General features: G+C 38.1%; 1 protein-coding gene across 2 annotated transcripts in view; it reads right to left on the reverse strand.

Annotated features, from left to right (window-relative positions):
• PTPRN2 (protein tyrosine phosphatase receptor type N2) overlaps positions 1–27996 on the reverse strand; it is a 652626-nt gene that overhangs the window by 380393 nt on the left and 244237 nt on the right. For both annotated transcript variants that reach the window (XM_061349404.1, XM_061349393.1), the window contains exons 7-9: positions 24067–24321; positions 22676–22716; positions 21429–21799 (exon numbers count right to left, since the gene is read on the reverse strand). In XM_061349404.1, coding sequence (XP_061205388.1) covers positions 21429–21799; positions 22676–22716; positions 24067–24321 — 667 coding nt within the window. The remainder of the gene's footprint in view (positions 1–21428; positions 21800–22675; positions 22717–24066; positions 24322–27996) is intronic.

A 27996-nucleotide genomic window follows, 5' to 3' on the forward strand; every position in this document is an offset into this window, starting at 1 on the left:
TTTTCAACTGGACTAAGAAGAAAAAAAGATATTTTTTTTTTCAAAGCTGTGTACCTAGGCTGTTATTTCTGCTTCGTAGTGAAAGCTTTTTAACCGAATCTAATATCACAGTAATCATTGCCACGTTTTTATTTATTGTCTGCAATGAGCAGTTTATTTATTTATTTATTGTATTGGGTTCTGTATACACTGCCCTAAAGGCACCTCTATTTAAATAATGGCATGTCTCATGTAGATCTCAGAATGGAATTGCTCAGCATCCCTTCATGGTACTAACCCAAAATGCTCAAGAGACCTCCTGTCACACAAGCAGAGGTAGCCTCTCAAGGCACCAGATAAATCTGGAGTTTTTCTAGATGTCTAAGACAGAAATGTTCTTGTGTGAAAGTAACAAAATAATCTGTTTCTGTAATGAAAAAAAATGTACTATAGATTGGTCATAAAACCCCTATATTTCAAGGACTGTTAGTGAGTAGAAATGTGATTATTCCCATCACTATGAAAGCAGATTGTCACTGTGACTCAGGGGCTTATGTGTTAATTAAATCTTTTCTCCCAAAGATGTCGGCTTAAATTTTATGGAAATGATTGGTGTCAGCAAGTGGGCTTTTACTGAAATAGCAAGTCTACACAGCAGTGCAGGCAAAGTCTGCTGCATACATTGGTGTCATTTTTTTACCAAGGGAGTCTCATTTGTAAAAGCTCAACCTCCTGCTTACCCTTCCTTTCCTGAAAAACCATTCTTCAGCTTCAATAACAAGGTATGCTGCTACAAGCCAATGCAGCAACAGCCATGGGGGATGTAATCACAGCATTCAAATTCTACAACAGAGAAAGAATGCTGGAGAGAAAATAGAAGAGAAAATGGTTTTGGAAGGCCATTCTTTTGCAAGTCTGAGTATCCAGGAGTAGTCCTAGTAATTCTCATGCAATACCAAACTAAGACACACAGGTTCACAAATTACATGCAGTTTCTTAGGCTAAGAAATCGTCATTCATAACAGCTCAAGAAAGCTGCAGAACCAGTACTCTTTGGTACCAGTACTACTATTGATCACACTACCGCATTCGAGGATTCACATTAAAAATTATTAATTTATAACACAATATTTTCCAATACATTTTTTCCAATTTCTTAACACTGATACATACTAGTACTGTTTATTACAGTTCTGTGACAGTTGTGTTGCAGGAGAGTTGAATATTCAAAACCTTTCTCTAAAAATGCCAAAACATCATTCTATGCACTGTTTCTGCTTTGCTTTAATTTAGTGTTGCATTTTGCTCAGCTTTGCACAGCTTGCACAGTGATTACCTTTAGCTTTGTTTACATAGAGAGAATACACTGTTCACAAGGCAGTGTTAAGCACACCAGCCTGCTTTGCAACAGCATCATACATTGACATCACCCATCTGATTTCAGGTTTCTACAAGGACTGTTACCAGAAGACAACTTGCAAACATCATCTGTCCTCCTGCCTTTGGTCCTCCCACACATCCCCGGTGCAAGTACACAGTACTCATGGAAGGGCCGCTATTTGTGATCTTTCACATACTATGCTTGGTTTTCAGCTTGAATTAATTCAAAGGGAAGTGTTACATACACCAAGAAAGACAGACAAAAAACAGTGGTTCAGATGAGGAGCAAATAGTGACATAATCCAGAGAAACTGCAATAGTCGAAAGAAGACTCTAGAAAACCCTGACACTGAAACTATTTTATCATGACCGAAGATGTGGAGGAAAGCTAAGGGTGGAGGTAGGGTTCACACTACTTTTTCTGAGCTGTCAAGATGGTCATTTCAATTCCCTATAAAGGGGAACAAGAGAGGGAAACCTCTTTTTTGGTGATGGTCCTTGCTGGCACTTGGAGCCGTACAGCACAAAGTGATTCTCTGGGCTATGGCCACTCAATTTCAAGACATGCCACAACACAAGGTCCAGCTCGTGCATTTTCTCTCAGAAGCCTATGTTAACACATATCAGTACAGCAGTAATGGTTAAATCTTAGAAGAGAAATCACAATTTATATAGGCCTCAGAAATACAAAGCATGTGCCAGAAAAAACAAAAGCAGAAGCAAAACACTCACGGAAGCTATCTATGCTTTTCAAGTTTTCTTAAGGTTGGCTCTCACTTTTTACACCAAAGAAAATTAAGGTCTCCTGCAATATCTCTATCAGGTCTTGATTTTACCACTATATTTTTTGATTGCCTTGAAAGTTTCTGATCACTTTTAATTTAGATTTTTGCCTTAGGAAGTATTGACTGTTGGATGGCATAGCATCTTTTGCAGGTGACAGAACTGTTGCCAGCTGAGATCTTGAGATAGCTGGTTACTTTGGGTTTCCTACCTTTGTCTCATTTTACTTCCTGTAGATTTCTCTTCTGCATTTTCTTCCAAGTTAACTCTGCTATGATATGATAATAGCAGCTAAACCAAAATGTGATATATCTCATAGTTTAAAATAATTCTTTTGAGGTCCTTTTCAGGTTTCCATCTCCAGTTCTCTACAGCTTGGAAGATGAAAAGACAGTCAGAAAGTACAGAAAATTAATTTACAACTAACTTCCTTCCATTGCTTTAACTTCTAATGCCATCTCAATCTGTGAATTGATAGCCTAAATCTTATTTTTCAGTTGACAGATTAAGACCCTATTGAACCGTCAGCAGAACTCTGTCTCACTCAATCTCTCTCTTTTATTATTTGTAGAGAATACTTTGTTTGACAGGTTAATGACAATGAAGACATAAACGGGGAATGAGACATAAATTTTTCCATTAGGATTTATGTAGATATATATAGTTTTAAAGTCTGACAGAGTCATCTGCAAAATATTTCACTCCTGCTTTTATTTAATCACTTTTCAGGGCACAGATCTTGCACTGGAGAATATGGCTTGTATCTCTGCTAAGAATAGCCAGTGTTATATGGTCAAATTATATTATCCCTTCAGATGAAATGACTCGGTGCAAGACTCTGATGTCATGATTTAACATCATGACATAACCATAAAGTGTTCCTTATACATTTTAACCAAGTGAAAAATAAATAATCCAATCCATATCTACTTCTCTGAGCTAAAATAATCATGAACCAATCAGGTCTCTATAATTTCATCAGGAATTTTGTCTAACAAAAAAAAAAACAACAAACAGATCTAGGCTACAAAGATATTTTATTTAGAGATTAATCTGAAAGTACAGGAATAAGTATCTCTAATATTAGCTACCAAGCACTTCTGAGAAATAGTGTAATCCATTAAATGCTCAGGAGTGGACTTGGGAGCTCAACTTTATGTGACTGTTTGTTAAAATGTTTCCACAAAGTGTACTGGACATTGAACACAGGAAAATTAGATTGCTTGGTGAAAATAATATTCTGTATCTTCTAATATCTAAATCTCTCCCAGCGAGGGAGCTGAAAACAGGAACAATCCACATACAAAGGTAATTTAAATAACAGAACATCAGATTATAATTTTCCTCTGTTATTGCCTATTAAAGATATCATTTTTCATTTGTTCAACTTCTAAGAAAAATGCAGTTATCAGGAGCCATCTCTAAAGTTTGGTCCCAGAATTTTGGCACAACTGAGAACAATCCTATTAAGTGATTTTCTTCTCAGTCACTGCTACAAAATGCATAGCATTTGCTAACTTTTTTTTTTTTAATGTCTATACAGTCCCACTGTCTTCAGTGGTTTTATACATAAGTGAGAGAACACCTGTTGTTGAACAAATTACAAATGAGGAACAGAATATGTCTTCATCTGGAAGAGATCTATCAAGTTACCCTGGTCATAACATCTTCCTGACCCTCAATTTATCCATAAAATGAAGACAATGATACCAACTTTCTTTGTCAGATGCCTAGTATTGTTATATAAAAGACTGTTATTATTTGACCTTCATTCCTTCTGGACCTAAGAATAGAAAGACCAGCACTACTGGCTTTCTCTGAAGACAATATATATTTCTCCCTATCAAATATGGAGAAAGGGTAGTAGAGAAAACCATGCAACCCAAAAATTAACTTTTCTGTTATCATGAAAGCTTCCCTCATTCCCCGGACCAAAAAATTTGTTCCAAACCTTTTCAGCACAGGCGATCTGACTGGTTTTAGAGCACATCTTGCTGATTCTAGAGCATATTTAGAACATCCTGATTCAGGTAAAGTTAACTTCCCCCTCAATGGGGAGTTAGTAGCCTTCCAAATGCCTGGAAGGCACCTTTGCAGATGCCAAGAAAATGGAGTAAGAGGCAAGAGTCTTATGGACCAGACGTGCCTTATGAATGGCCAGTTAGACCACTCCAAAAAAAAGAATAGTTCTGAATTATTGGATGTTGATCTCAATAACAGTACAGCTTCATGCTGCAATTATAGGAACAACACTACAAATAGATACCATGTTTCCAGGAAATTCCCAAGATAAACTACAAATCTGATGAATGAGAACAACCACTTTGAATAATGGAATGCCTATTTTTGACCTGGACCTAATGATTTATGCGTTCAAAGCTCAAAGCTTCCCTTTCCAGTTAAAGAACAAGAAGGAAACATGTAAATGAATGAACAGGAGTTCTGCAGAGAGTGACACTGGCAGCATGGCCAGCTCTGCATGCTGAGCTCAAATTCTAATAAAAGCCAGTGGACAATGTCAAAGGCAACAAACTATATGTTCTGTATTCCCCTACATGCCTGTCAAAACAATCTCATAAATTGATCCATTCTGATACTGAAAAATCTGATCCAATTATACAGATGGCTTGATTGCTTACGTTTGCCAAGCCTGCTCCCAGCCCAAGGAGAGCAACATGTAGCTCAATGTTATGCTGAGGTTGTCAGTCTCACAAGCAGTAGCTCTCATTTGCGTTTCCTCCTCCCCATTGCCAAGTGTCTTCAGAACCCCACTTACTGAACTCCGAAATGCTCCCTTAGTGCTATCATTCAAATTATGTATTGTCTTTACCAGACTATACCTAGTGCCCTTCCAATACTCTGTTTAGCAATTGTAATGCAGCACGATAATGGACATCCAGTCAGCCCTGTCAGATTAGTTCGATTGAATCATTTTCTGCAAAAATGAAGAATAATCTACAGTACAGAAATAGGCCTGACATTGGGAATTGCACTTCTTAAACATCAGTCTAATCCCCAGTGCAATCTTAAGTATGGTAGGGTTCAATCCACCTCAAATTTGCTTAAATCGGGACAGAGACAACGAAGTCCAGTTTGCTGTTTCTAAGAGCACTAAGTATTGCATTAAAATTGCCCGGCATTTTTCTACAGCTTAAAAGTTGCCTGAGTGCTTAACTACAGACCTCCCAGACGTATCAGAAAGTGCATTTTTTGTGGAGGTAAACACCACTCTTATATTCAGATTCTCTTTTGCTACCCAAACGCCGGTACAATGGCATCTACACTCCACCTATATTTTTCCTGAAAGTTCAAAAGTTTGGCTATACCTCTGTTCAGCTTGAATAGTATTGAATCCACATCTCATCCAGAGGAAAGCAGAACCTGAACCAAGGGTTTAGGAATTTTGGGAAGGAGATATTTTTTACTTACACTAATTTTTATTTTAAAACAACTTTCAATATTTACTAGGGTAAAATGCAGACATGCTGGAGAAGTTTGAACCAGCAGTCTTCCTTTCTCGTGAGTGCTGCAAGAGTCATATTCTCTCTTGCATGTTGTTTGTCTTCCTCTGTTGCTTTTATCTCTGAAGACGAACCACTAGGCTACTGAAAGGATGAGGGACAGTGCTACCACTCAGGGCTGGTACACAGAGCACTCTCCTAGGATGTGGAAGTTAAAACTGCTCAGACCAACTTCAGTTAGATCTTTTCCATCTCCTGCTTCATTTTCTAACCCCTGCAGTAATAAGCAGAAGACAGGCAGAACATAATACGTATGGTGCCTTTCATCAGAGGAGCGCTTAGACACACTGGATCCCAGAATATCCTACTTTTGTCTCAGTGAAACAGGGAGATACCTTGCATCCAGGGCTGTCTTCTGGAGTCTCCAAAAGTCCCTTCTAGTCGGTGGAAGAAAGAAGGTGCCTAATAATCTCCATATTTGGGTATGTCTCCACTTGTCTCTTGGGGACGACAGTGATGTCAAATGAAGTGGATGACATCCCCGTCCCTAAGGACAATGAGCAGCATTCAGCAGCTCTAAGTTTGGCACCAGAATGAGGCCATCTGGCTTTCACCCTAAATTCTGAAATAACTGCGTTTCAACTTTAACCTTAGAAATGTGTCTTAAAGGAAAAAGGTATTAACCAGGTGGATAACAAGACAGACACCCAACATTTTTGAAAACAGAAGCTGAATGGACTAAATCCATTGAAGAATTTCATTTCGGTAATCAACTTCAATTAAAAACTGATGGGCACACATGGATCAAGCCCTGCAGGTGAGAGTGGAAGGTTAGAACTGTAAAATTCTTTCTCAGTTGAGTCTTTACCCCACAGATTCACGTGTTAGTAAAAATAATCTACCAGAAATCCTAGTCTGACAATCACCTTGATGGGTTCACTGAGGATCAGTGTCTTATAGTGATGCTATTTCACTCTAGAACCTAATCTGAGGCTTTAACTGACAAACAGTTTTGCTGGACCTTCCTACTTCTGTATTTATCCTGAGTGTTTATGAGGTTTTTTAAGTTGCTTACATAGCAGACATATACAGGAGCTTCTTTCACGTTGAAGATTTTCTTTTCCTCTAGTGTTTTTAAATATTTAATTTTAAGAAAGATGCATTCTGTAGCTTCAAATAATTATTTAAGAAAGTTCCACCTGGACATTTTTCAATAATGTTTCTTTGCATTGACATCAAATTGGCTTCCCCTCACTGGAAGGGCAACAGTCTATAGCAGTATCACTTTCTTAGCATGCAGCACAATCTCCTTAGTACTGCAGAGCGGTGACATTTCATCCTTACATGAATCTTACAAAACACATGAATCTCATGTTTCCAGACTGGGTTGATAATCTCAGTCATGCAATCTGTTTCCATGTGCACCCACTGCAGTGCAGCCTAGGCAAAGAACAGAGATCAGAAATCTGCCTTATACCATGCAGCAACAGTATTCCTTCTGAAAATAAATAAGACTATGGTATAATTCTATAAACAATTAGTTAATGCAATTACGTATATGCTCATTACATGTAAAAATCTTTCACTTTTTAAAAAACTGCCTGTTCAACTTTTGACCTCAGTGATATGCATTAGACTGGTTTATTTTTTTGGAAACACGGCAGGGAAATGGTTCACCAACTTCAGGATTTGCATGCTTTCATTTCAATTTTTAAGTCTGAAAATATGAGCTACTGTGCCAAGGGTAGGATTCACGTATCTTAACACAGCAAATCTTTTCTTCAAAATTTTCCACAGCCTCATAGCCCAGACTATGAGGAATTTCAACACCACCTTTTTTTTTTTTCAGAAAGAAATATTTTTGTTAATATCTATTATTCTGTCACACTTGTTCCAGCTGAATTTCACCTACCATTGTGCTCCTTAATCCCTCAATGTATTTAAATCCATCTGGAATTTTTATAAATCCTCCATAGTTCTTCCTAACAGAGACAATTTGCCCATGGGGTACCACTAATCTCTCTACACACTGAGAAGCAGCGGTTCATGACGAATCTTTCTCCCCTATCTCATAACCAGTTCTTAATCCACAGTGACATCCTGGCCCTTGCTCTGTGACTCATTCTCCTTAAAGTCAGTATGAAGAGCATCCCATTTATCTCCTGTTGATTTAAAAGGCAGGTGCAACTTGCAGTTTTGCTGCAATAGCAGCTTTTCTCCCAGGAGAGTCTGAAGTATCTCATCAGAAGATGATTTGCTCCTGAGGGTCGTTCAGGTGTGATGCTGCCATGAAGGAGAAGAGAGGGTCCCTGGCATGGTGATCTGGAGGCCAAAGCTCAGTGCCCTTCAGATATAAATAGCCAAGACTTAAAATGTGAATAGTAGCTTATCATTGATGTGATTTCAGAGTTGGTGATCACAGTACTTCTTCAACACAGAAAAGGTGAAAACAAGTCTAGGAAAGTTTTTATTTTAAGGAGGGTTTAATTTTTTTTTTTGTTTCTTTTTTGGCTTCTCTTTTATTATCTGGGGTTTTGTTTTTTTGGGTTTTTTTTTCTGTGTTTCAGGGTTTTTTTTAGGGTTGAGTTTTTTTTCTGCTAAAATTAGTAAATATTTTAACAAGCAATATAATGGGAAACTCAGCTACTGAAGTATGAAATAGAAGGATGTAAACCTGTCTGTGTGCAAATTTCAGCAGTAAATGAACTATGGGAAAGCTGCTCATGCCATCACAATAAACAGAACCTTTACCATCCTCAAGAGAGTTTCACTTCCCTCTTCCCCATGACTCCTGTGTTTCAGGAACTGGCTTCATTGCACTTTCCAGCACATCAAAACCACTGTTTTTTGACTTGGAAGGTCACTCACCAAACCTCTCAGGTCTGGCTGCTAGCTACCAACATCTGAGCCATGCACCCTGCAATCCAGAGGAAAATTATTGTATTGGGAAGGGAATATATGGTGTATGGTGTCATCTACACATGCCCTGTGGAAGGAGTGAGTGCTCCTGCCACCTCAGGTAGCACATGGCATGTCAGAGAAGACATGGCAACACAGTGACATGACTCCCCCATTCTCATCAGGTTGGGAACCACTGGTACAAAGCTACTGAATCCATCCTTCCTCACCTCCTACTTATCTTTTCCTGATGCAAAAGAAGTCTCACTCATCACAAGAAAGATGCATATTATATATACAATGGAGAAGAAACTGAATTAGAGTGGTTTGCTCCAGGTCACAGAGGAGGTAAGTGACACAGCAAGGATTACTGGAAATGCTTTAACATCAAAGTAATTTATAGTGTTGCCATCAAATTCTTTCTAAACCTACCAAGCCTAAAAAGAACATTTGGACACCAAAATTGTATTTATTCCTCTTGTCTGGAAGTGCCCCTGAGAATAACTCATCCAATAATCTGTAATGAAAGTCCTGAGCACTGATGCTTCAATTCCATGACATTACAACAGCCTGCCTTGTCTGTCTGAATTTGATTATTTTGTCCATGTTTCAGTACAGTTTCATACTCCTTAAAGCACATATACATAAGTAAAGGCTTAGAGGAGGCATGTATTTCAGCATTAAATGGGTTTAATGTGGCTTCAAAATGGTTTGTGTCTTAAAATTAGGTAAGTAATGATTAATTTTGTAAATTCAGGAATAATAAAGCAACAAAATAACTTCAGAGCACAGAACTACTCACTCAATTGTTTGAGAGCTGCCTGACTTCACAGCTGTTACTGTTATTCTAATCATTTTAAGGACACTGAAATTTTATTGCACTGGGTTGCAGATTCATTTTTCTATGCTTGTTTCCTCAAAGGCTTTATTAGCCATAAAACCTTTTTAAGCTTGCTTCTGTTTTGACACCACAGCAAATTCCCACTTCCCACAATTTTTTCCCTCTTTTCTCACTACCAGTAAGTGTGAATTTGAGCCTCTTAATACAGACAGATACAAGCCCTGACCAATTTGTAACACAAATGACACTTGCCTAAAAATCAATGGCAGTGGTCAGGCTATGAAGGTCAGAGGAGATAACAGCATCATGGAAGCATGAGAGTGACAGAGAAGTTGAGAAAGATCAACTCTCTAGAGTTATAATGGGAGTGTGACACTGTGCCAGCCTGTACTTGCATTACTTCAAACATGCACTGCCTCCAGCTGTGTTAATAGCAATAAATTCCCATGGATGCTTTGTTGCTAGCAGAAGCACAGAAATAATGACTATAATATCTGCCATAATTGTGATGTTCTCTTTTCTGAGGCTGGAACGGACCCCAACAAAGTACTCCCCAGTGCATTTTAAGCTGAAAGTTAGAAAAAGCACTCGAGTCCATTTCTCGTGAACCCCGAATCTCTGGTGCAAAACAGCCTTAAAAATGCAAAATTGTTCTTTCTTGTCAAACTACTCCCATTTACTAGTAATTAACTAATGAGACTGAGGATAACTGATACAGATTTTAACACACTTCCAACTTTTCATTTTTTCCCTTCCTTCATATCTTCCCTCTTCCCTGAAGGCAGTTTCCAATTGGAAACTGGACACCTGGACCAATTTATAGAATCTTAGAGTGGTTTGGGTTGGAAGAGACCTTAAAGTTCATCTAGTTCCAAACTCCTGCCATGGGCAGGGACACCTTGCACTAGACCACGTTGCTCAAAGCCCCATCCAAGCTGAGTTTAAACACTTCTAGGGATGGAGCAGCCACAGCTTCTCTGGGCAATCTGTTCCAATGTCTCACCACCCTCATAGTAAAGAATTTCTTCCCAATGTCTAATCTAAATACACCCTCTTTCAGTTTAAAACCATTTCCCCTTGTCCTATCACTACACACCCTTGTAAAAAGTTATAATGCAAGTGATTTAAATTAAGAATGACAAAAAAACATCCACCAACCTAATAACCACCTTATGAGTTCAACAAGGACAAGTATAAGGTCTTGCACCTGGAAAAAAACAATCCAATAGTGCAGCACAGGCTCGGATCTACCCAGCTGGTAGCAGCTCTGCAGAAAAGTACTTGTGAGTCCTGGTAGACCCAAGCTCAATATCAGGGAACAGTGTGCTGCCACAGCAAAGAAAGCCAACAGGTTACTGGATTTCATCTACAAGGGCATCAATAGCAGAGATAAAGGAGTCATTATCCCACTCTACCTAGTGCTTGTGAGGCCACACCTGGAATACTGCGTTCAGTTTTGGTCCCTGCTATACAAAAAAAATATGGTTAGGCTGGGGAAGGTCCTGAGAAGGGCCACAGAGATAATAAAAGGACCAGGAAGCCTGCCACATGAGGAAAGAATGAGAGAACTGAGTTTGTTCAGCCTTGAGCAAAGACCATGTTCTGGTATGTTTTGGCTATAAAGAAGACAGACTCCCTTTTTACAAGGAGTCACATGGAAAAGACTATGGATAATGAGTACAAGTTACTCCTGGGAAGATTCCAGTTGGACACCAGAGGAAAATTCTTCACATTGCGGACAATCAGCTATTGGAATAATCTCCCCAGGGAACTGGTGGATTTCCCAACATTGGAAACTTTAAAACTGAATTTTTATAAAAATCAATCTCCATACTATAACAAATATACCTACTTTTTATATTGTGGCATACCTTCTTCAAACAAGTGCCAGTGGAAAGCCAGAATATCTACTTGAAAGACAAATTAAAGTATTTTCTCAGTTCCAATTTATTCTCTGTGCTCTGAATTACCCCTCACTGATTTTGTACTTACACAATTTCATTTGTGTGAAATAAATATGTTTTAGAGTAAGATTAAAATTACTTCATTCTGATTTTTAGTGGTCAGCATTTACATTGTGTACATGTTATTTGTCTTAAGAATTTAGGAAAAAAATACATTCAGGGATAAAAATTAAATGATGGCATATTTATACCTGAGCTTCCCAGGATTGGGCAGAATGGCACTTATGAAAAATACTGATAGATAATAGGCTGCATTATGATTCATTTTGCTTCATTCCCAGGAATCCTGATCTTTGGCTCTCTCCCTCTCATTCATTTCAAAAGCTTAAAATTCATCACTCTTTTATAATGAACTACATGATAATTACCAAAAAACCCACTGTGAAATACTAAAAATACTGACCATATGTTATTGTGAGATATTGCAGCATCTCAGGGTTTTAATGACTACCACTGTTTATAAAAACAAAGCACAGCTCCCAGCCCCATCCCTAGTTCAGGAATATGCAACACTCATCCTCAGTGATTAAAGGTCTATAGCCTGCAGCCAGCAGAGTAACCTGGACCTGCTCACAGAAATGTTATGGAGTATCTGCACCATCTGCTCTCCCAAAAGAGCTGATGTGTGAGACCTGAACAAGGAATGATAACGTGGCACAGAAGGCATGGAAAGACAGAAATTGGAGTGTCTGGGAATGTCTGTTCTGGGAAATTAGGCCAACAGACATATCTGTTCAGCTAAGCAGGGAGATAAAAATGGGAGCTGGTCCTTGTGGCAATACTGGGGACTCCAGGCATAGTCCTGCAATTACCTGTTGCCTTTCATCAGTTCAAGGGACCAAAGTGATTCCTTACCACTACTGTTGCTCGTGTGACAGATCACCTGGTCACTAGCTACATCAATTGAAAATTTTGTTCTGGGTATTCCTCTAGAGGCAAAAATGCAAAGCTCATCCCAGTAGAAAGCAGAGGAAAACATCAGGGGAAGCGAAGTCCTAAGAGGAGGCAAATATGGACCCACAGAAGGACTCTTGTGTAAAGTGGTCTACATCAGCAGGTGAGAATCATTTTCTGGGATATTTCAGCAGATTTCACAAGCACAAAAGCTAAAGGCAACAGAAGTAGAGCAGGCTATCATCTTATCTCTGCACATACAACAGATAAGAAGAAATTCAATATATTCAAAGCTGAACTGTTGTATTGAACAAAACACACCAGTATTCATGCTTTCTATGCAAAGCTACAGTAACTACCATTTCTCTGTTATTTTCTTGTGCACGAATAAAAAGCATGAAGTACCATTTTCCTATGGGAATATGTAATATCAGAATTAAGGCAATGAAGTAGTAATATGGGGGGGTACGATCTCTGTCACTTTCTAAATATCACAAGGAAAGCAGAATACTAAAGAGGGAAGAATGATTTTGTGTCTAGGAAACTCTGGGAGGATGAATAATTGCATGTGAAGAGTTAGCCAAGGAAGATTCCAGATCTATGGCTCTCTCTGTTACAGTGTTGAGACAAAATGACAGAATTGGCTCTAATGGATAAATTCATAGGCAAGTATTTTCCATCTGCATTATTTACGTAGGGGGCCAAGCTATGTTATCAGAGGTAGAACTTTTGTGTTTAAGATCAACAATTGACATGTATGGAACTTATTTATACAAGGGTAGAGACTGTTAGGGAGAGTGACAAAAATTTACATTTAACTTCTTTTTTAATATGAGCAATACTGTCTCTGTCTCTTGCTGATTTTAACAGACTTTAGTAGCAAAACCCTTTCTGTTTTATGAATGTTTATAATTTCTTTTAGTTTTTAAGGCTAGTTGTAGAAATTCAGTAAAGAATATGCACAAATCTTTTTCCCTTGACACAGTGCACTTGCAGGTAGAATAACAATTTCAAAGAGGACATTGAGATATGTAGAGAAGGTCAAATCAGTGTTTCTTTTGGAATATATGTATTAAAAGACAAGAACATTTTGTTATTATTTCCTAAAAAAGACCTGAAAAGCTTCATGGAATACAATTTCTTCTAAGAAACATTGAGACCTTCCAGTAAGAAAGAACAATAAAACCTATTAGGCTTGTTTCACTGCTGTACATATTATGATTAATTTTCTCCTCTTTATTTTAAATTTAACTTTAAAATGCAATTAAACTGCACTAAATATTTTAACCTGGTAAGGAAATCAAGTAATGAAGATCATAAAAATACAATTCTTTAATGACTTGCTAAGAAAACTGAAAACGGGGAATAAACTAAGAGTTCTGTGCAACCCAGCTTCAGGGGCCTAACCTGAACATGTTCCTTCAGAAAGCAATCATTAACTGCAAAGCAGTACCATTTATCACCTTTGTAAAGGTGGAGAAACAATATCAAGCATTTGGAATTAACCTACCCCTTCAGCATGTTAAATGGGTCAGACTAATCATATTCCATGGCAATTTTATATTATGAACACAAGATCCATTTTCAGCTTTTTCACAGCATTTGAGCAGAATACCAGCTACCTCAAATTAAATGCACAGAAATACATGTATGATGCAATTAAGTTAACACATTGTGAACAGATTTACTGCCTACATATTTTTTTTATGCAGACAGTCTGGAATCAAGAGGTAGCATATGACAAAACAAGAAATATCCAGGAACTGACTAATACAACAACGCCAGAAGCTGGCTCACAAGCTAACAGAGCTGCCATGAGCTGTCTGTGGTCTTGCATTTATATTAAAAACTTCAAGCACATGCATTCTGTTAAATAACGAAAGAGCACACGTTCCTCTGCACTGAGTGTCCAAGCATGGCTTCAGAAAAGCATGACTTGCCTTCAAACCTCAAAAGACTGATAAGCAATGAAGAGATGAACTTTCTACTCTCAAATTAGGATTTTTCTTAATGTATTTAACTACTCAATCTCATATTTAAGAAATTGCACCAGTGTGACTATTTAAACTGCTGAACATTCAGCAGCTTTCATTTAGTTTTACTGGAGGTGGTAAGAACTACATGTTCTGGAAAGCCAGGCTTCGGTTTCCCTCATGAGAGGCTCAGGAGGCAAACATTGTTCAAATGTTTTGATTGAGCAATCTTGGCCCTCAGCTTAGAGCATAACCTACCAGATAAATGGGAGTGTTGACATTTTTTCTATACCTGAAGAACTAGAATTTCAGAAAATAGGAAGAGGTTTTTTGTCCAAAGGCAAAGACTCCTCTGACTTGAGATCTCACACTAACTTAACCTTGCTTCATAATGGAGAGGTATTTTATAACTACAGCCAAAGTAGCATACAGATGAAAATAACATCCTCTAGATAACTTTGTTTTATAAGGTTACTTTGGAATTTCCTTGCTAAAATTAGTAGAAACAGTTCAAAGCTCTTTCCTGAGAAAGAAACAAACCTTTCTCACAAATCCTACAGTGGTAGAATACCAATTTTTTGAAAGCAGAAAGAGCAAAAAAGTAAATCAATCAATTTGATTGGTATGTTGGCATAATAAAGCCCTGAAGCAGCACAGTGGAGGATTTGCTGGACAATTTTCTCCACTGAAACTGTCAATTCACTCTGAAGCTTAGTGCTGATGGATGTTATGGATTGGTATGGATTGCACTGCTCCAACCATCTGAAAGGTCACTCGAAAAACACATCAGGAGTAACCTATTGCTCTTGCCACTGACAATCAGACTGATATTTTGACAAGTCTTTATCACAAATCTTTTCTTCAAGAATCACATGGAAATCTTTGCTTTGTGGCACAATTAAAAGCTGTCACCTTAGGCGTTCACTGAAGCAGTCTTAGTAGCTCCTTGGATCACACTCGCAAAACCATAGAAGCCTGAGAACCTCATAGTGCATGGATCACACCTGACATCTATCAACTATAGCACTGTAGAACCATGGAATCATATAACTGTTTAGACCTTTAAGATCAACAAGTCCAACCATTACCATAGCACTGACAATAAACCACTAAACCATGCCTTTAATCACCACATCCACATGGCTTCTGAATACCTCCAGGGATGGTGTCTCCACCAACTAGGGTAGCTCACCCAATGCCAACTCACTAAAACCTCCTTTCAGGTAGTTGTAGAGAGCAATAAGGTCTCACTTCAGCCTCCTTTTCTCCAGGCTAAACAATGCCAGTTCCCTCAGCCACTGCCCCATAAGACTTGTGCTCTGGACCCTTCACCAGTTTCATTGCTCTTTAGACACACTCCAGCACCTCAGTGTATCCCTTGTAATGAGGTGCCCCAAACTGAGCACAGTATTCATGGTGTGGCCTCACCAGTGTCAAGGACAGTGGGACAATCTCTTTCCTAGTCTTGCTGGCCCTCCTATATCTGATACAAGCCAGAACGCTTTTGGCCTTCTTGACGACCTGGGAACAAGCTGGCTCATATTCATAAGCTGGATGACCAACACGCCCAGGTCCTTTTCCATCAGGCAGCTTTCCAGCCACAATTCCCCAAGCTTGTAGCACTGCATGGGGTTATGACCCAAATGCAAGACATGGAACTTGGCCTTCCTGATCCTCATACAATTGGCCTTAGCCCATCAGTCCAGCCTGTCCAGATCCCTCTGTAGAGCCTTCTTATCCTCAAGTAGAATAACAATCCCACTCAAGTTGGTGTTGCCTGCAAACTTACTGAGGGATGTACTCGATCCTCTCATCCAGATCATTGATAAAGATATTAAATATAACTGGCCCCAGTACGGAGCCCTGGGGAACACCAATTGTGACCAACTGCCAACTGTGTGCACTGGTGTAGGTGCCCTTCAGCTGGACTATTGATCCCATCACCTTTTTGGGAGCAGAAGCCCTAATTCCTATTTGACCATACTCAGGCACTGTCATGGTTTCTAACACATAAATAACACTGGTGTCTCTGCTGCTGCATGGATCTCCATCCCCTATCTACACTGAGATGACAGACTGAAGGACCATCATCACTCATGCATTTGCATGCCACCCCCAGGCTTATCTCTAGTGGGCCTAGTTTTACCCCTTTCTCCTTTCAAAACTAGTTTAAAGCTCTTTTCAATAAAACCTGCTAACTCCTGTGCAAAGACACATTTCTCCCTTTGCGACAGCTCTGTTGCCAGCAGGCCTGCTGTCATGTAAACTGACCCATGACCAAAACCCTCCAAGTTCTGCCAATATAATCTTTTTAGTTTAATCCTTACAGTTCCATTTTGAGATCAGGTGAAAAGAACTCAAGCTGTTATCCCCAGTGTACAAATATGTTGGACTACATTCTTTTCTCACCAAAAGACAGCTGTTTCAGCTGTAAAAAAGAAGCTTTTTTGCTTCAATTGTGGCAAATAAAAATTGATGCATTGAAACTATGACCTATTGCTTTATGGAGAAAGAAGAAAACCACACAAAAATGTAGTATTGGCTGTAGCAGACCATACAAAGATGTAGTACTGGGAAATAAATAAGTACCTCTCATTCAATTTGTCATTTTATTCTGTGTGCTCAAGCTAAGAGTGGATTAAAAACACCCACATAAATCACAATTTTAGTTTTATAATTTTAAATGCGTTAACTGCTGCAAAAAAGTTACTTTAAATGTTAATTTGTCTAACAGGCTGTTATAAAGATTTCATGTCTACCTGTAGCTCCAGCTTACTCTGTTGAAAACAGAGCACTTTTAAAAAGCGTAAAGATCTAAACAGAAAATCACAGAATTAGGTTGGAAAAGATCTTTGAGATCATCAAGTTCAACCCTAAAAATATCAAAGATCAATTATGAAATCAATTTCATGAGTACTAACATTCACCTCTCAAGCAGGAGTGATTTTTAGATTGACGTGAATTAAAGAGCTGACTAGGAATAGTTCCAGACCCTTTATTCCACTGTATGAATATAACATGCATGTACAGTTACCTATAAATTAAATTTATTAATGCTATTTATTCCCTGTAGACAGCCAGTTAGATTTCTGGTACTTAATGATACAGAAAGCTTACTAAAGGAACATTCCTTAAAAGGACATTAAACTTTCCCCCTCTGTGCACTGATTGTTAACAAACATCACTTTCTCTCTCCTCACACCCCCAAGAAAAAAAATGCTATTACAGCAACATTCATGAAAACAAGTGGGATTGACAGTGGGATTGAGTGTGCCCTTAGCAAGTTTGCCGATGACACCAAGCTATGTGGTTCAGTTGATACGCTGGAGGGAAGGAATGACATCCAGAGGGACCTCAACACACTTGTGAGGTGGGCTGATGCCAGCCTTATGAATTTTAACCATGCCAAGTGCAAGGTCCTACACCTGGGTTGGAGCAATCCCAGGCAGAGCTACAGGTTGGGCAGAGAAGATATTCAGAGCAGCCCTGCGAAGGACTTGGGGGTGCTGGTTGATGAGAAAATGAACATGAGCCGGCTTCAGTGTGCGCTTGCAGCCCAGAAAGCCAAACGCATCCTGGGCTGTATCAAAAGGAGTGTGACCAGCAGGTCGAAGGAGGTGATCCTGCCCCTTTATTCTGCTCTCGTGAGACCTCACTTGGAGTATTGTGTGCAGTTCTGGTGTCCTCAACATAAAAAGGACATGGAACTGTTGGAACAAGTCCAGAGGAGGGCCACGAGGATGATCAGGGGACTGGAGCACCTCCCGTATGAAGACAGGCTGAGAAAGTTGGGGCTGTTCAGCCTGGAGAAGAGAAGGCTGCATGGAGACCTCATAGCAGCCTTCCAGTATCTGATGGGGGCCTATAAGCATGCTGGGGATGGACTGTTCATTGGGGACTGTAGTGACAAGACTATGGGTAACGGGTTGGAACTTGAACAGGGAAAGTTTAGATTGGATATAAGGAGGAAATTCTTTCCTGTTAGGGTAGTGAGGCACTGGAATGGGTTGCCCAGGGAGGCTGTGAATGCTCCATCCCTGGCAGTGTTCAAGACCAGGCTGGATGAAGCCTTGGGTGAGATGGTTTAGTGTGAGGTTTCCCTGCCCATGGCAGGGGGGGTTGGAACTTTATGATGTTAAGGTCCCTTCCAATCCTAACTATTCTATGATTCTAAGTCTTTACTGAAACTCTCAGTTAAAAGGGTACAACTGATCTCTAAGGCCACTTTAGGTACTAAAGAAATGGTTGTGGGAAATAATAATATGTATAGATCCATGAATTGCTGAAGAAAGTATTTCACTGTTCCTGCAGAGTAGACAAGTCCAATTTTAGCATGTGGAATTTCCTGATCAGGTGTTGTTATTCTTACAAAACTTAAGAATATGTAATTTTGTTTTGTGAAATATGGGGGTTATATTTTACTCTTACATTTCAGATAAACCTATTCAAAACAAAGAAGTTTAACAACAGCAACAACAAAAATTAAATCAGTACATTATGCAACTGAAATGCTGAGGAGGATCAAATCACTGAAGAGATGTAAGTCACTGGCTAAGAACAGTGAACCAAAATCAGTTTGCTGCAAGTCAGATGCAACATAATCCTGGTACAAAAGGAATTTTTTCTTTAGCTCAACTCAAACACCTAATTCTGTTTAATAATTAACTCGTTCTAGATTAGGAACTGAAAAAAAAAAAAAGAAAAAAAAAAGCAGGAAAGCTTATTATCTTCTTCTCTACAGTGTCTTTGGAGAAGATGACGTCTAGTTGCACCCAAAGTGCTAAGAATGTAGCAAGGAGTTATCAGTTACATTTTCTGAATACCAACAGTACATGCTTTGTGGAATGAGCTGGTTGCCAGTGGAAATTAAAATTGGGTTGATAAGCTTATATTTTTGAATTTATGATCTAAACTACTACAAAATTTTTCTCATTGTTTATGAGCATTTTTAACATTCCAATGTTCATCTAAAAGCACTTGCCCAAAAGTTATTAATAATCTAGTATACAACAGAAGTATTTTTTGTCTTTCTGGTATTCACAGTGGTAAAGAAGATGAAAAATTTGTGTATATAGAGTCCTGTAGAACCATGAGCCTTTGGACAAATAACCTTCAGCAAGCTTCACTGAATGATAATAGATATAATTAGGGGAAAACCCATCAGCAGGGAACTAGCTAGGAAGAAAACCTCCTAAGATGACAAAGTGAAGAATCTACATGTTGAGAAGACTGAAAAGTCAGAAGGTCTCCCATTACATTGAGTTTTGAAAGCTCTAAGGTTTTAGGGAATTTATGAGCCAAATAAGTCTGTGTAGTCAAGGGAGGTGATATCGTTAAGATAGTGTTGGATATAAGTTGGAGTTAAAAGGCCTGGGGAAAGAAATACTAAGCTGGGGAAAAAAACAGCTTCTACTGATTCACATAGTATTCATAGGCAAGAACCAAGAGGTGGGGTTAAACTAGGCTATCCCATAAATTTCAGTTAGTCTGATTTCAAAAACACAGAATGAGACTCCTAAGTGCCCCTTCTGCAAAAAGCAAATAGAAATGCAACCTACCTGAAGGACTACGGTACAACCTAGATAAAGGAACAGTTAGAATACTCTGTAATTGGTTTTCTCCTTGAGCAGGTTCTTGAGAATAGTGAGCCTGCTACAGAAACCAGCCAATGAAAATGAATGTTACAGGAAAACAACTGAAATATGTAAATACAAAAGCATTTTAAAACTGATTAATTAAATTCAAAGCACTTGACCATTAAATAATTATTAACAGTGGTTGTTGATATACAGACAAGTTAACAGAAGTTTGAGGACCTCAAATCATTTGGGACTCCTTAAAGCAAGTACTCCCAAATTCCCAAAAGATCTTTTCTAAACTCAAGAGCTGGGTTTCTTTAGAAAATGAAATATACACTTTAGAAGTGAAAAATACACAAATGAAAAACTTTCATTTTAGTGAAAACACTAAAATGGTGCAAATAAAACTCAGGATGGAACATGATAACAATGCCAGGATCTATTAATATAACTCTCATTCCCACTGTGACCTCACAAGTTGAGTGCTTTCCTTCAGCATCTCTCATTCTAATGCCTAAGTAACTTTTATTTTCAGCAGGGTAACCTCTGAGTTCGTATGAAATATGTTCTTTCCACTATCTCTGAGGAAGGGGTGTTTGTCCCCTACTTTTTGGGAAGTCTTAGTCTCTGTCTCTGATGTTTTCAGGCTGCTAAGCCTCAGGTTTCACTCTCTGTCCTTCTATGCACTGTATAAAATCTCTCCCCCCCCAAACACCATCCTTTCTTAATGATCCCATCTTTCTCAAGTGTAGCCTCTGGGAGAAGGTGAACAAGGAGCTCCCTCTGATATGCAGTCACATGCATTTCAAAGCAACACAGTAAGGTAAAAACAAGAATCCTCCACAATCCTATTGCCTTCAACCCATTAATAACTGAGAGAGACAAAATAATCCATGCTACTGAAGTTTCTGTCTCTGTTTCTCTGTAGTTTTTTGGGCAGAAATTTGCAAGCCCATCCTAGAAATTGCTAATTTCTCACAGAAGAGGAGTTGGGGTTGCTAAAAAAAAAAAATAAATAAAAAATATATAACATTGCTGGGGGGGGAGGGGGGGGGAGGAAGGATGCAAAAGTGCCCACCACATTGGTCTAAACTCCTATGTGCTCCTGTAATAAACTGTATCTCTAGGGGAAAAAAGCTGTCTTTTGAAAGTATAGTATTAAATGTCAAATTAATTACTGACATAACCTGAAATCATTAGGTCTTTCTTTCTAAACTAGCTGCATAGGTGATGTTTGGATTCCTATATGTGGCATTCTCAGATCAAAATGAAACCAGAGAGAAGATATTGTGCTTTATTATTGTGTGCCATTTTTTGAAAGAATGATTCAGGCATTGATATTTAGGCTACTTTCAAGTCAAATATTTAAAGCCCACATCCTAACCATAAACACATTTACTGACATATTGGAAGGTCACTGGAACATGAGAAGATAGAGGTCTGAGCAAAAGACCTGCAAAATAAATATCTTCTGCATTGGAGGAAAGGCAACTATAAGAAAATTGAACTGTTTTCTTGTGTTTTCATCAAAGTACTGAACAGATTCCAAACAGTTTCAGATGTATTAAAAATCAGGCCCATGGCATTTTCCTCTTGTGCATTCATATTTCATTAAATGCAATGACTTTATCTTTTCTCCAGTTAAAAATACCATTCATATTGGCTGCTATACTTACTCTTTCACAGTCACAATATAGCCATATTCTTTCTCTTCAGAAGACTTTACTTCAAGCTGTAAGCCTTGTCCCATACTATTCTGAGGCTTTGCATGGGAGTTTCCATCCTGCATTAAAGAGTCCTTAATCCAGTAGCGGGTTTCATTCGGGTCTTTAAAGTCAGATTCACTGTTCTTTGCAGCTGTCAGTTCCCTTGTGAAAGTCTCACTTTTAACATCTTCCACACCAGCACTTACTTCTTCTGAGGAAGAAGAGCCAGTGTCTTCAGATTTCTTGGTTTCTGTCTTAGTAGATTTTTCAGGTGTAAGATCTTCAGGTATATTTTCAGGTAACGCATTCTCATTCAAGAAGTTAACTACTGTTGAAGTATTCTGTAAATATTATTTAAAAACAGTATTATTATCTTTAAAACTAAGCACAGGAATGGTATACTGAACTAAATCTGGGTACAATCTTTCAAATTCTTATTGATATGGTGGCATCCACTCAATATACATGTCGCATGGTCATTTTTTAAGTTTCTCAAAAATGGCTGAATTTTGGACATAAAACAACAGGATATGGTTCAAAGCTTATGAGGAATATTGCAGAAGTAATCTGGATTAAAATCCCAAATTTGGTGTTACCACCTATGGCATGAGATGTAATGCCTGAAGCTTTAGAAGGACCTCTGCTATTCAACAATTTGGAAGTAAAGTGTGAAAGTGAAGAATGACAGATCCCCTGAAAGGAAAGGAAATCTTGAATACTCCCACAAACATATGCCCTCAGAAGGAGTATGTTTACTTATTTGCTTCTGAAAACTAGACAGATTATCTGAGCAATGGTGCTTACATTCCCCAAAACTAAGAATCAAGGGACAGGCGAAAGAAGGATGTTTTCATGAACACCTCAATAATCAAAATCTACTAACCTAAGGAAAAGCCTGAATTTGTCTGAACTTTGGGATCTCTTTGAATTCTGTCTGTTTACCAGTGAAAGAAAGGCAAAACAGGACTTGACTTTGCTTTTTTGTATTGAAAAAAAAATAAATTGGGTGAGATTTAAATAAATGCTCATTCAGTGCATCAACAACAATATGCCTTCAATACCCAATGCTGAGGTATTGAATTGTATGCACAGAAGACACAAAACAGGTGTTGTATTTCAGAAGTATGTTTTAAAACTTCATATTCATATTTTAAACTGCATATTAGCCTGACATTCTGAGATGGAATAGTTGTTTTGTTAAAATACTGGTACTCTACCTCTTTATCAGTTCTTGCAGTGGCTTCACGCACTCCACTGTCTGTAGGACATGAAAAGCAGAAATACATAGTTATCAAAGGAAAGCGCTATATATGAAGCAAACCCCGCCTATAGACTGCTTTTAGTGGTGGCCTTTTCATGCAGTTTAAACATTAAGACATCAAAGCTGAAAGGGCAGAGTAAAGAGCACTGCATAATTCAGTATTGTTGTTCTAACCCTACTTTGATAGCAAATTAATACAAGATCAATAGACAGAGTACTTCAAGAGCAAATGTAATAGTGTTATTTTGCTAATTAAGTGTTCAGTCTTCATATCAGTTTATCAATATCTAAGAAAAAGAAACAATAACATAGCTGTAGCTATCTGAGTTGACATTTATAGTAAAGAAAAAGGAAACATATACTTTTCTCATACTGTTTTTGGTGGAAGACAACTTACTTTAATATATATCATCTACCAGTATCATGTTGCAGCTTAACTACCATTAGCTGATGATATGAAGTCACATCATTAACTTCAGTTAAATAATGCTGGCTTTGATTTATGAACTGAGTCTTATTCATCTTTTGCAATATGATTCAGGACAAACCCCCAAGTCTGATCATTTTAATCTAAAAAAAGAACTGGCAATTAAAATAACCAGAATATTCCTAACTAGTAAAGATTTCAGTATATCACCAAGAAAAAAGAGAGCAAGTGAAAATCACTGTTTATGACTTATAGCATATGTAGCATTTGGTGTCCTAGATATCATAAGATTCCTAAAATACAGAATGGTTGAGTGGCAATTTATGCCCCACTGTGGTATCAGCTTATTAATGGCAATTACTGTAGCTCCTGAATCTGCATCATCAGGAAATTGTGTGTCGAGACAGAAGCAAATAACCATAATAACTCTTCTATTTCCCTAAGCAGGAAAAGGAATGAGCAGTTTTCTACCTACACCTAAGATTTTGTACTACGAGTAATTGTGGCACACTAAAGAATGACTATCTGTAAAACATCTCCCCACATATTTCAAAACACATTCTTGGAATATAATATTTTTTCATTATAATTTTTCTTTAAAATTTCATTTTAAAGAGAGGGAAATTAAGACCACACAGCATAAAGCAATTTTTATTTCAATATAAGTGGGTGTGTAGGTTTATTTTGTTTGTGAAGCTTGACACCGAAAGGTTCACAAAAGAGAAGCATTGTCATAAATAAAGTATCTGCAGTAAAAAGAAAGCAAAGCTAAAATTCTGCAGCCTTTGGAGGGGAAAACAGACAAACTTCCCTTCCAGTCTTCTCTAAAGCTTATTTTAAAAAGTCTAGCCCAAATATGAAACACTAAAGGAAAATTAGGGTAGCTATCTTTTGCTGTACTTAATTCTTAGAATCAATACCTGGTATATTAACACTGTTTTCCATTAATCGAGTCCGAATCTCTGCCCTTCCTTGAGCATCTCCTGTCCTCATTTGTGCTTCTGTTCTGTTTTCTTTAGTTTTCCCAGCACCCTCTTCAGTTTCTTCCTGAATGTCAACAGTTTGAATTGCATTGGCAATAGTATCAGCAATCTCATCCAGTTCTGTTGAGCTGAGATTCTCCACATTCACTTGGTGTTTCTCTAGGTCCTTCAAGACATCTTTAATAAGTGTCTCTGGATCACAAAAAAACATAAACACAAGATTTAGCTGCATACATGAAGCATACGTGCTTGTATCAGTAAATATCTTTCATTTTTTCTAAAAGATATCTTTTCCTTCAAGAAGAGCGTCTGTTTTCCAAAGGAGTGCATACACATTCATGCTGCCATCTTCACAGAAAACGCGGTGTTATAAATGGGTGCTATAGAGTTTATGAGAAGGTGAATTCATGACAGGCACTGGCAGATGTACGATGCTTCAACCCAGCAAGCTGTCCTAAAGAGAGGGGTACAAAACTCATTTTTTCTTCACAAGAGCAGCATTGTTTCCTAGTCTAAACTGACTCAAAATACTGAAGACAAGTGTTAAGGTAGTTTAACGTTTTTTAGGTACAACAAGAGGGCAAACACTGCTGTTTATTAGACATAGGTTTCTTTCGTGATTTGCTTTTTGCAAGATAATAGCTATATAGAGTTTTGAGGGGAAAAAAAGACTCAGATATTTAATCTTCCAAGAAAAAACTCCTCTTCAATTAGATGTGGATATGGATAAATGTCCATTACATACATGGGTATTTTCTCTTGAAAAATATGTGTTTTGTCAAAAGTGAACTCTACTGTTTCGGTTTGTTAGCTATGAGTGTTTTACCAGTCACACTGAAGAAAGAAATGTTAAGATGATGTTCCAGGACAGAAAAAGCAAATGAACTTATATTTAGTAGGAAAAAAACCCCAAACAAACCAAAAAACAAAAAAACACCAAACCACACAAAAAACCAAAACAAAACAAAGCAACCTTGATGTGAGAGAAGTTTTGAAGACAAGGAAACTCAAAGACAATAGATATTAAAGGTGAGTTAGATGTACATAAGAGCTCTTCAGGAAAGTTACTTTTCTGAACTGCATATATTGGATATATCCTTCAGTACCATTTTGCATAATTCTGCAAAACTCAGCCTAAGGTCCCTTGGAGTATGAGACACTAAGTATAGGGTTTACTCCAGTATACGCAAACCATTTTCAGTCATGCCTCTGTTCTGCTTGTTCATGCTGACAGGAATTTAGCATACATATGCATATGCATGCAAGCAAGAAAACTCTTTCACATAGGTAATATTGTGTAAGAAGAGGAAGATAAGGGCTGCTTTTAAACCTCTGCTGAATGTATTAATTTATATATAAGCAGTTTGAAGACAACATCCAACCTATTTTCTTATAGTATTCTCTTTGTTGATCCTTGTGGTTTGACATGTTCTTCATCATCGGTAAACAAGATTTTGTAACCATGTTGTCAGCTTTCAGGCTTACATAAAAGTGAATTTAAAAGTAGGTGTGCAAAAGAGAAAACATTACCAGAAAAAGGGCCAAAGAGGAAGTTTGTTTTTCACAGGAAAGGAGGAAGAACTAGAGACTAGGAAAGGAGAAGTAGCTAGAGACTTCTGTTTTCTTAACTAGGAAGAAGCAGCAGAACATCTGTGATTTTACAGGGAGACAAGAACACAGGATTATTTGTCACATGGGAAAAAGAGACTAAGACATTGGACATGTCTGGCATTTTTTGGACCCCAGAGTGTTAGCTGCAGAGGTTAGAGCCTGTAGCTGACCATCAGCTTCTCAATGCCATCTCAAAGCAGAGATTAATTTCCCCCAACTAGACCCATAAGCCACCAAATAAACTAATGCTATTTTCCCTAAAATAATTAGCCAATATAAACCAAGATAATATAAGCAGCTTAAATAGTAGGTTTAATTGTATCAGAGTTTTGGCACTTGGGAAGGTGGTTCTTTGATGCGCTTTCCAGGCTAAACAGACACATCTTTCCAATAATATACCATATTGATATTACAAAATTCTACTGATTTCATTATAAAATTGAGCTGAGGTCATATGCTGTGAACTTTCAAAATACTTAAAAAACCATAATTGTAAACACACTTAAGTGCAGCTATCAATAAAAAGATAGGTTAAATCTATAATGCTGCTTTAAACTGTGACAGCCACAAAGAGTATGGTATCATACTGAAATAACAGAATGCTTTGTACAGGAAAGCAAGTATTAAATGATTAGCATAAAAGATTTAATTTTACAATTTATGCCGAACTCTCTGGGCCAAGATATTTGGAGGCAGCAAAATTAGGACTAAAGTTTGAAGGAAATTGAGTAATGCTTCACAGAAAACTGTAAACACTACTTTCCACATTTCATTGTACTATATACATCCCCTGTTATGAATCTAATAATATAGTAAAAACAATAATGACCAAATGTTTTTGTTTGTGAACATAATCTATAAGAGGAAATTGATCCAAACAGCAATAAAAGTTTTCACTAGACTTCATCACACTGAGTTCAATAAATGTTTTTGAGAAGTACAACAGCTACCTGGAAGATGGCCATTTGGAGAAGATGTTACTCAGAGCATCAATGTGGTAAATTAAGCAGTTGGAAATGCCAGCATTGCCAGATTACCACAGATGCCTTGCATCTGCTTGCCTATCTTATCTGTTCTTATGTTTTATAGGACTATCAGACAATAACCTGACAGAAAATCCTAAATTATTGGATCAGAGCTAATAAAATCAGCAGAGTATGTCAGCTCCAAATCAAAATCAGAACTTTTCAACTAAGGCATCAATATTTGAAGAGACATCTTTAAAGATAATTATATTTCAGGACATACATAATTCAAAGAGCTATTAATGTAGCACTACTGGGTTTTGTTTATTTTGGTTATTTCATAGCCAGCTGCCAAGACCAACCACTGAGCTACTCAACAATATGCATATAAGATACCTATTATCTTAGGCACAACTTATCTTTCTAGTCCACTTACACAGGTTCACAGTCAATAACAAAGCAGTCTCAATCTCAGACAAAATGGAAAGGGTGAGCAGGGCATGGAATCACATGAGAAAATGAATAGCCACAGGCCATCCACTCTATAACAAACCTATAGAGGAGCCTTCTGCTCCTCTGATGCAGCTATTCCTGCCCTTGTTAATGTCACCTGTGCAAAGTTCATTAAACAATCATCTAAACACTCATGTCAGTGTTAGTAAAACTTAGGCATTACTTTACTGGCTAAGACTGAAGTGGCTCAGATGAATTTAGACTGCCAATGTAAGGGTGAATTATTTTTAGCCCAGTGGGCCCATGACACCTCAAGCCATCAAAGGCAGAGATGAAACATACAGATGGGCTTGTGATCAAGGGGTGGACTTAACAATGGACACTATCACCCAGGTTGTTCATGAATGTGAAAAAGTGGTTAAAGACTTTGTGGTATGGAGGATGATGGCTAAAGTACAAATATGGGGAGACCTGGCAGACTGATTATATCACATTCCCACCAACCTGGCAAGGCAAGTGCCATGTGCTTACCACAGTAGAAGCAACCACTGGATGGCTGGAAACATACGCTGTGCCTCACGCCTCTGCCCGGAACACTATCCTGGGCCTTGATAAACAGATTTTGTGGCTACACGGCACCCCCAAGAGAACTGAGTCAGACAGTGGGACTCATTTCTGGAACAGCCTTATAGACATTTGGGCCAAGGAGCATGGCATTGAGTGGGTATATCACATCCCCTACCATGCAGCAGCCTCTGGGAAAATCAAATGGTACAATGGGCTGTTAAAAACCACACTGAAAGCAATGGGTGGTGGGATTTTCAAACATTGGGATACA

Source organism: Neopsephotus bourkii, unplaced genomic scaffold, assembly GCF_033783945.1.
Source record: "Neopsephotus bourkii isolate Nb327-2 ecotype Australia unplaced genomic scaffold, CSIRO-AGI_Nbou_v1 NB_53, whole genome shotgun sequence".
NCBI lineage: Eukaryota > Metazoa > Chordata > Aves > Psittaciformes > Psittacidae > Neopsephotus > Neopsephotus bourkii.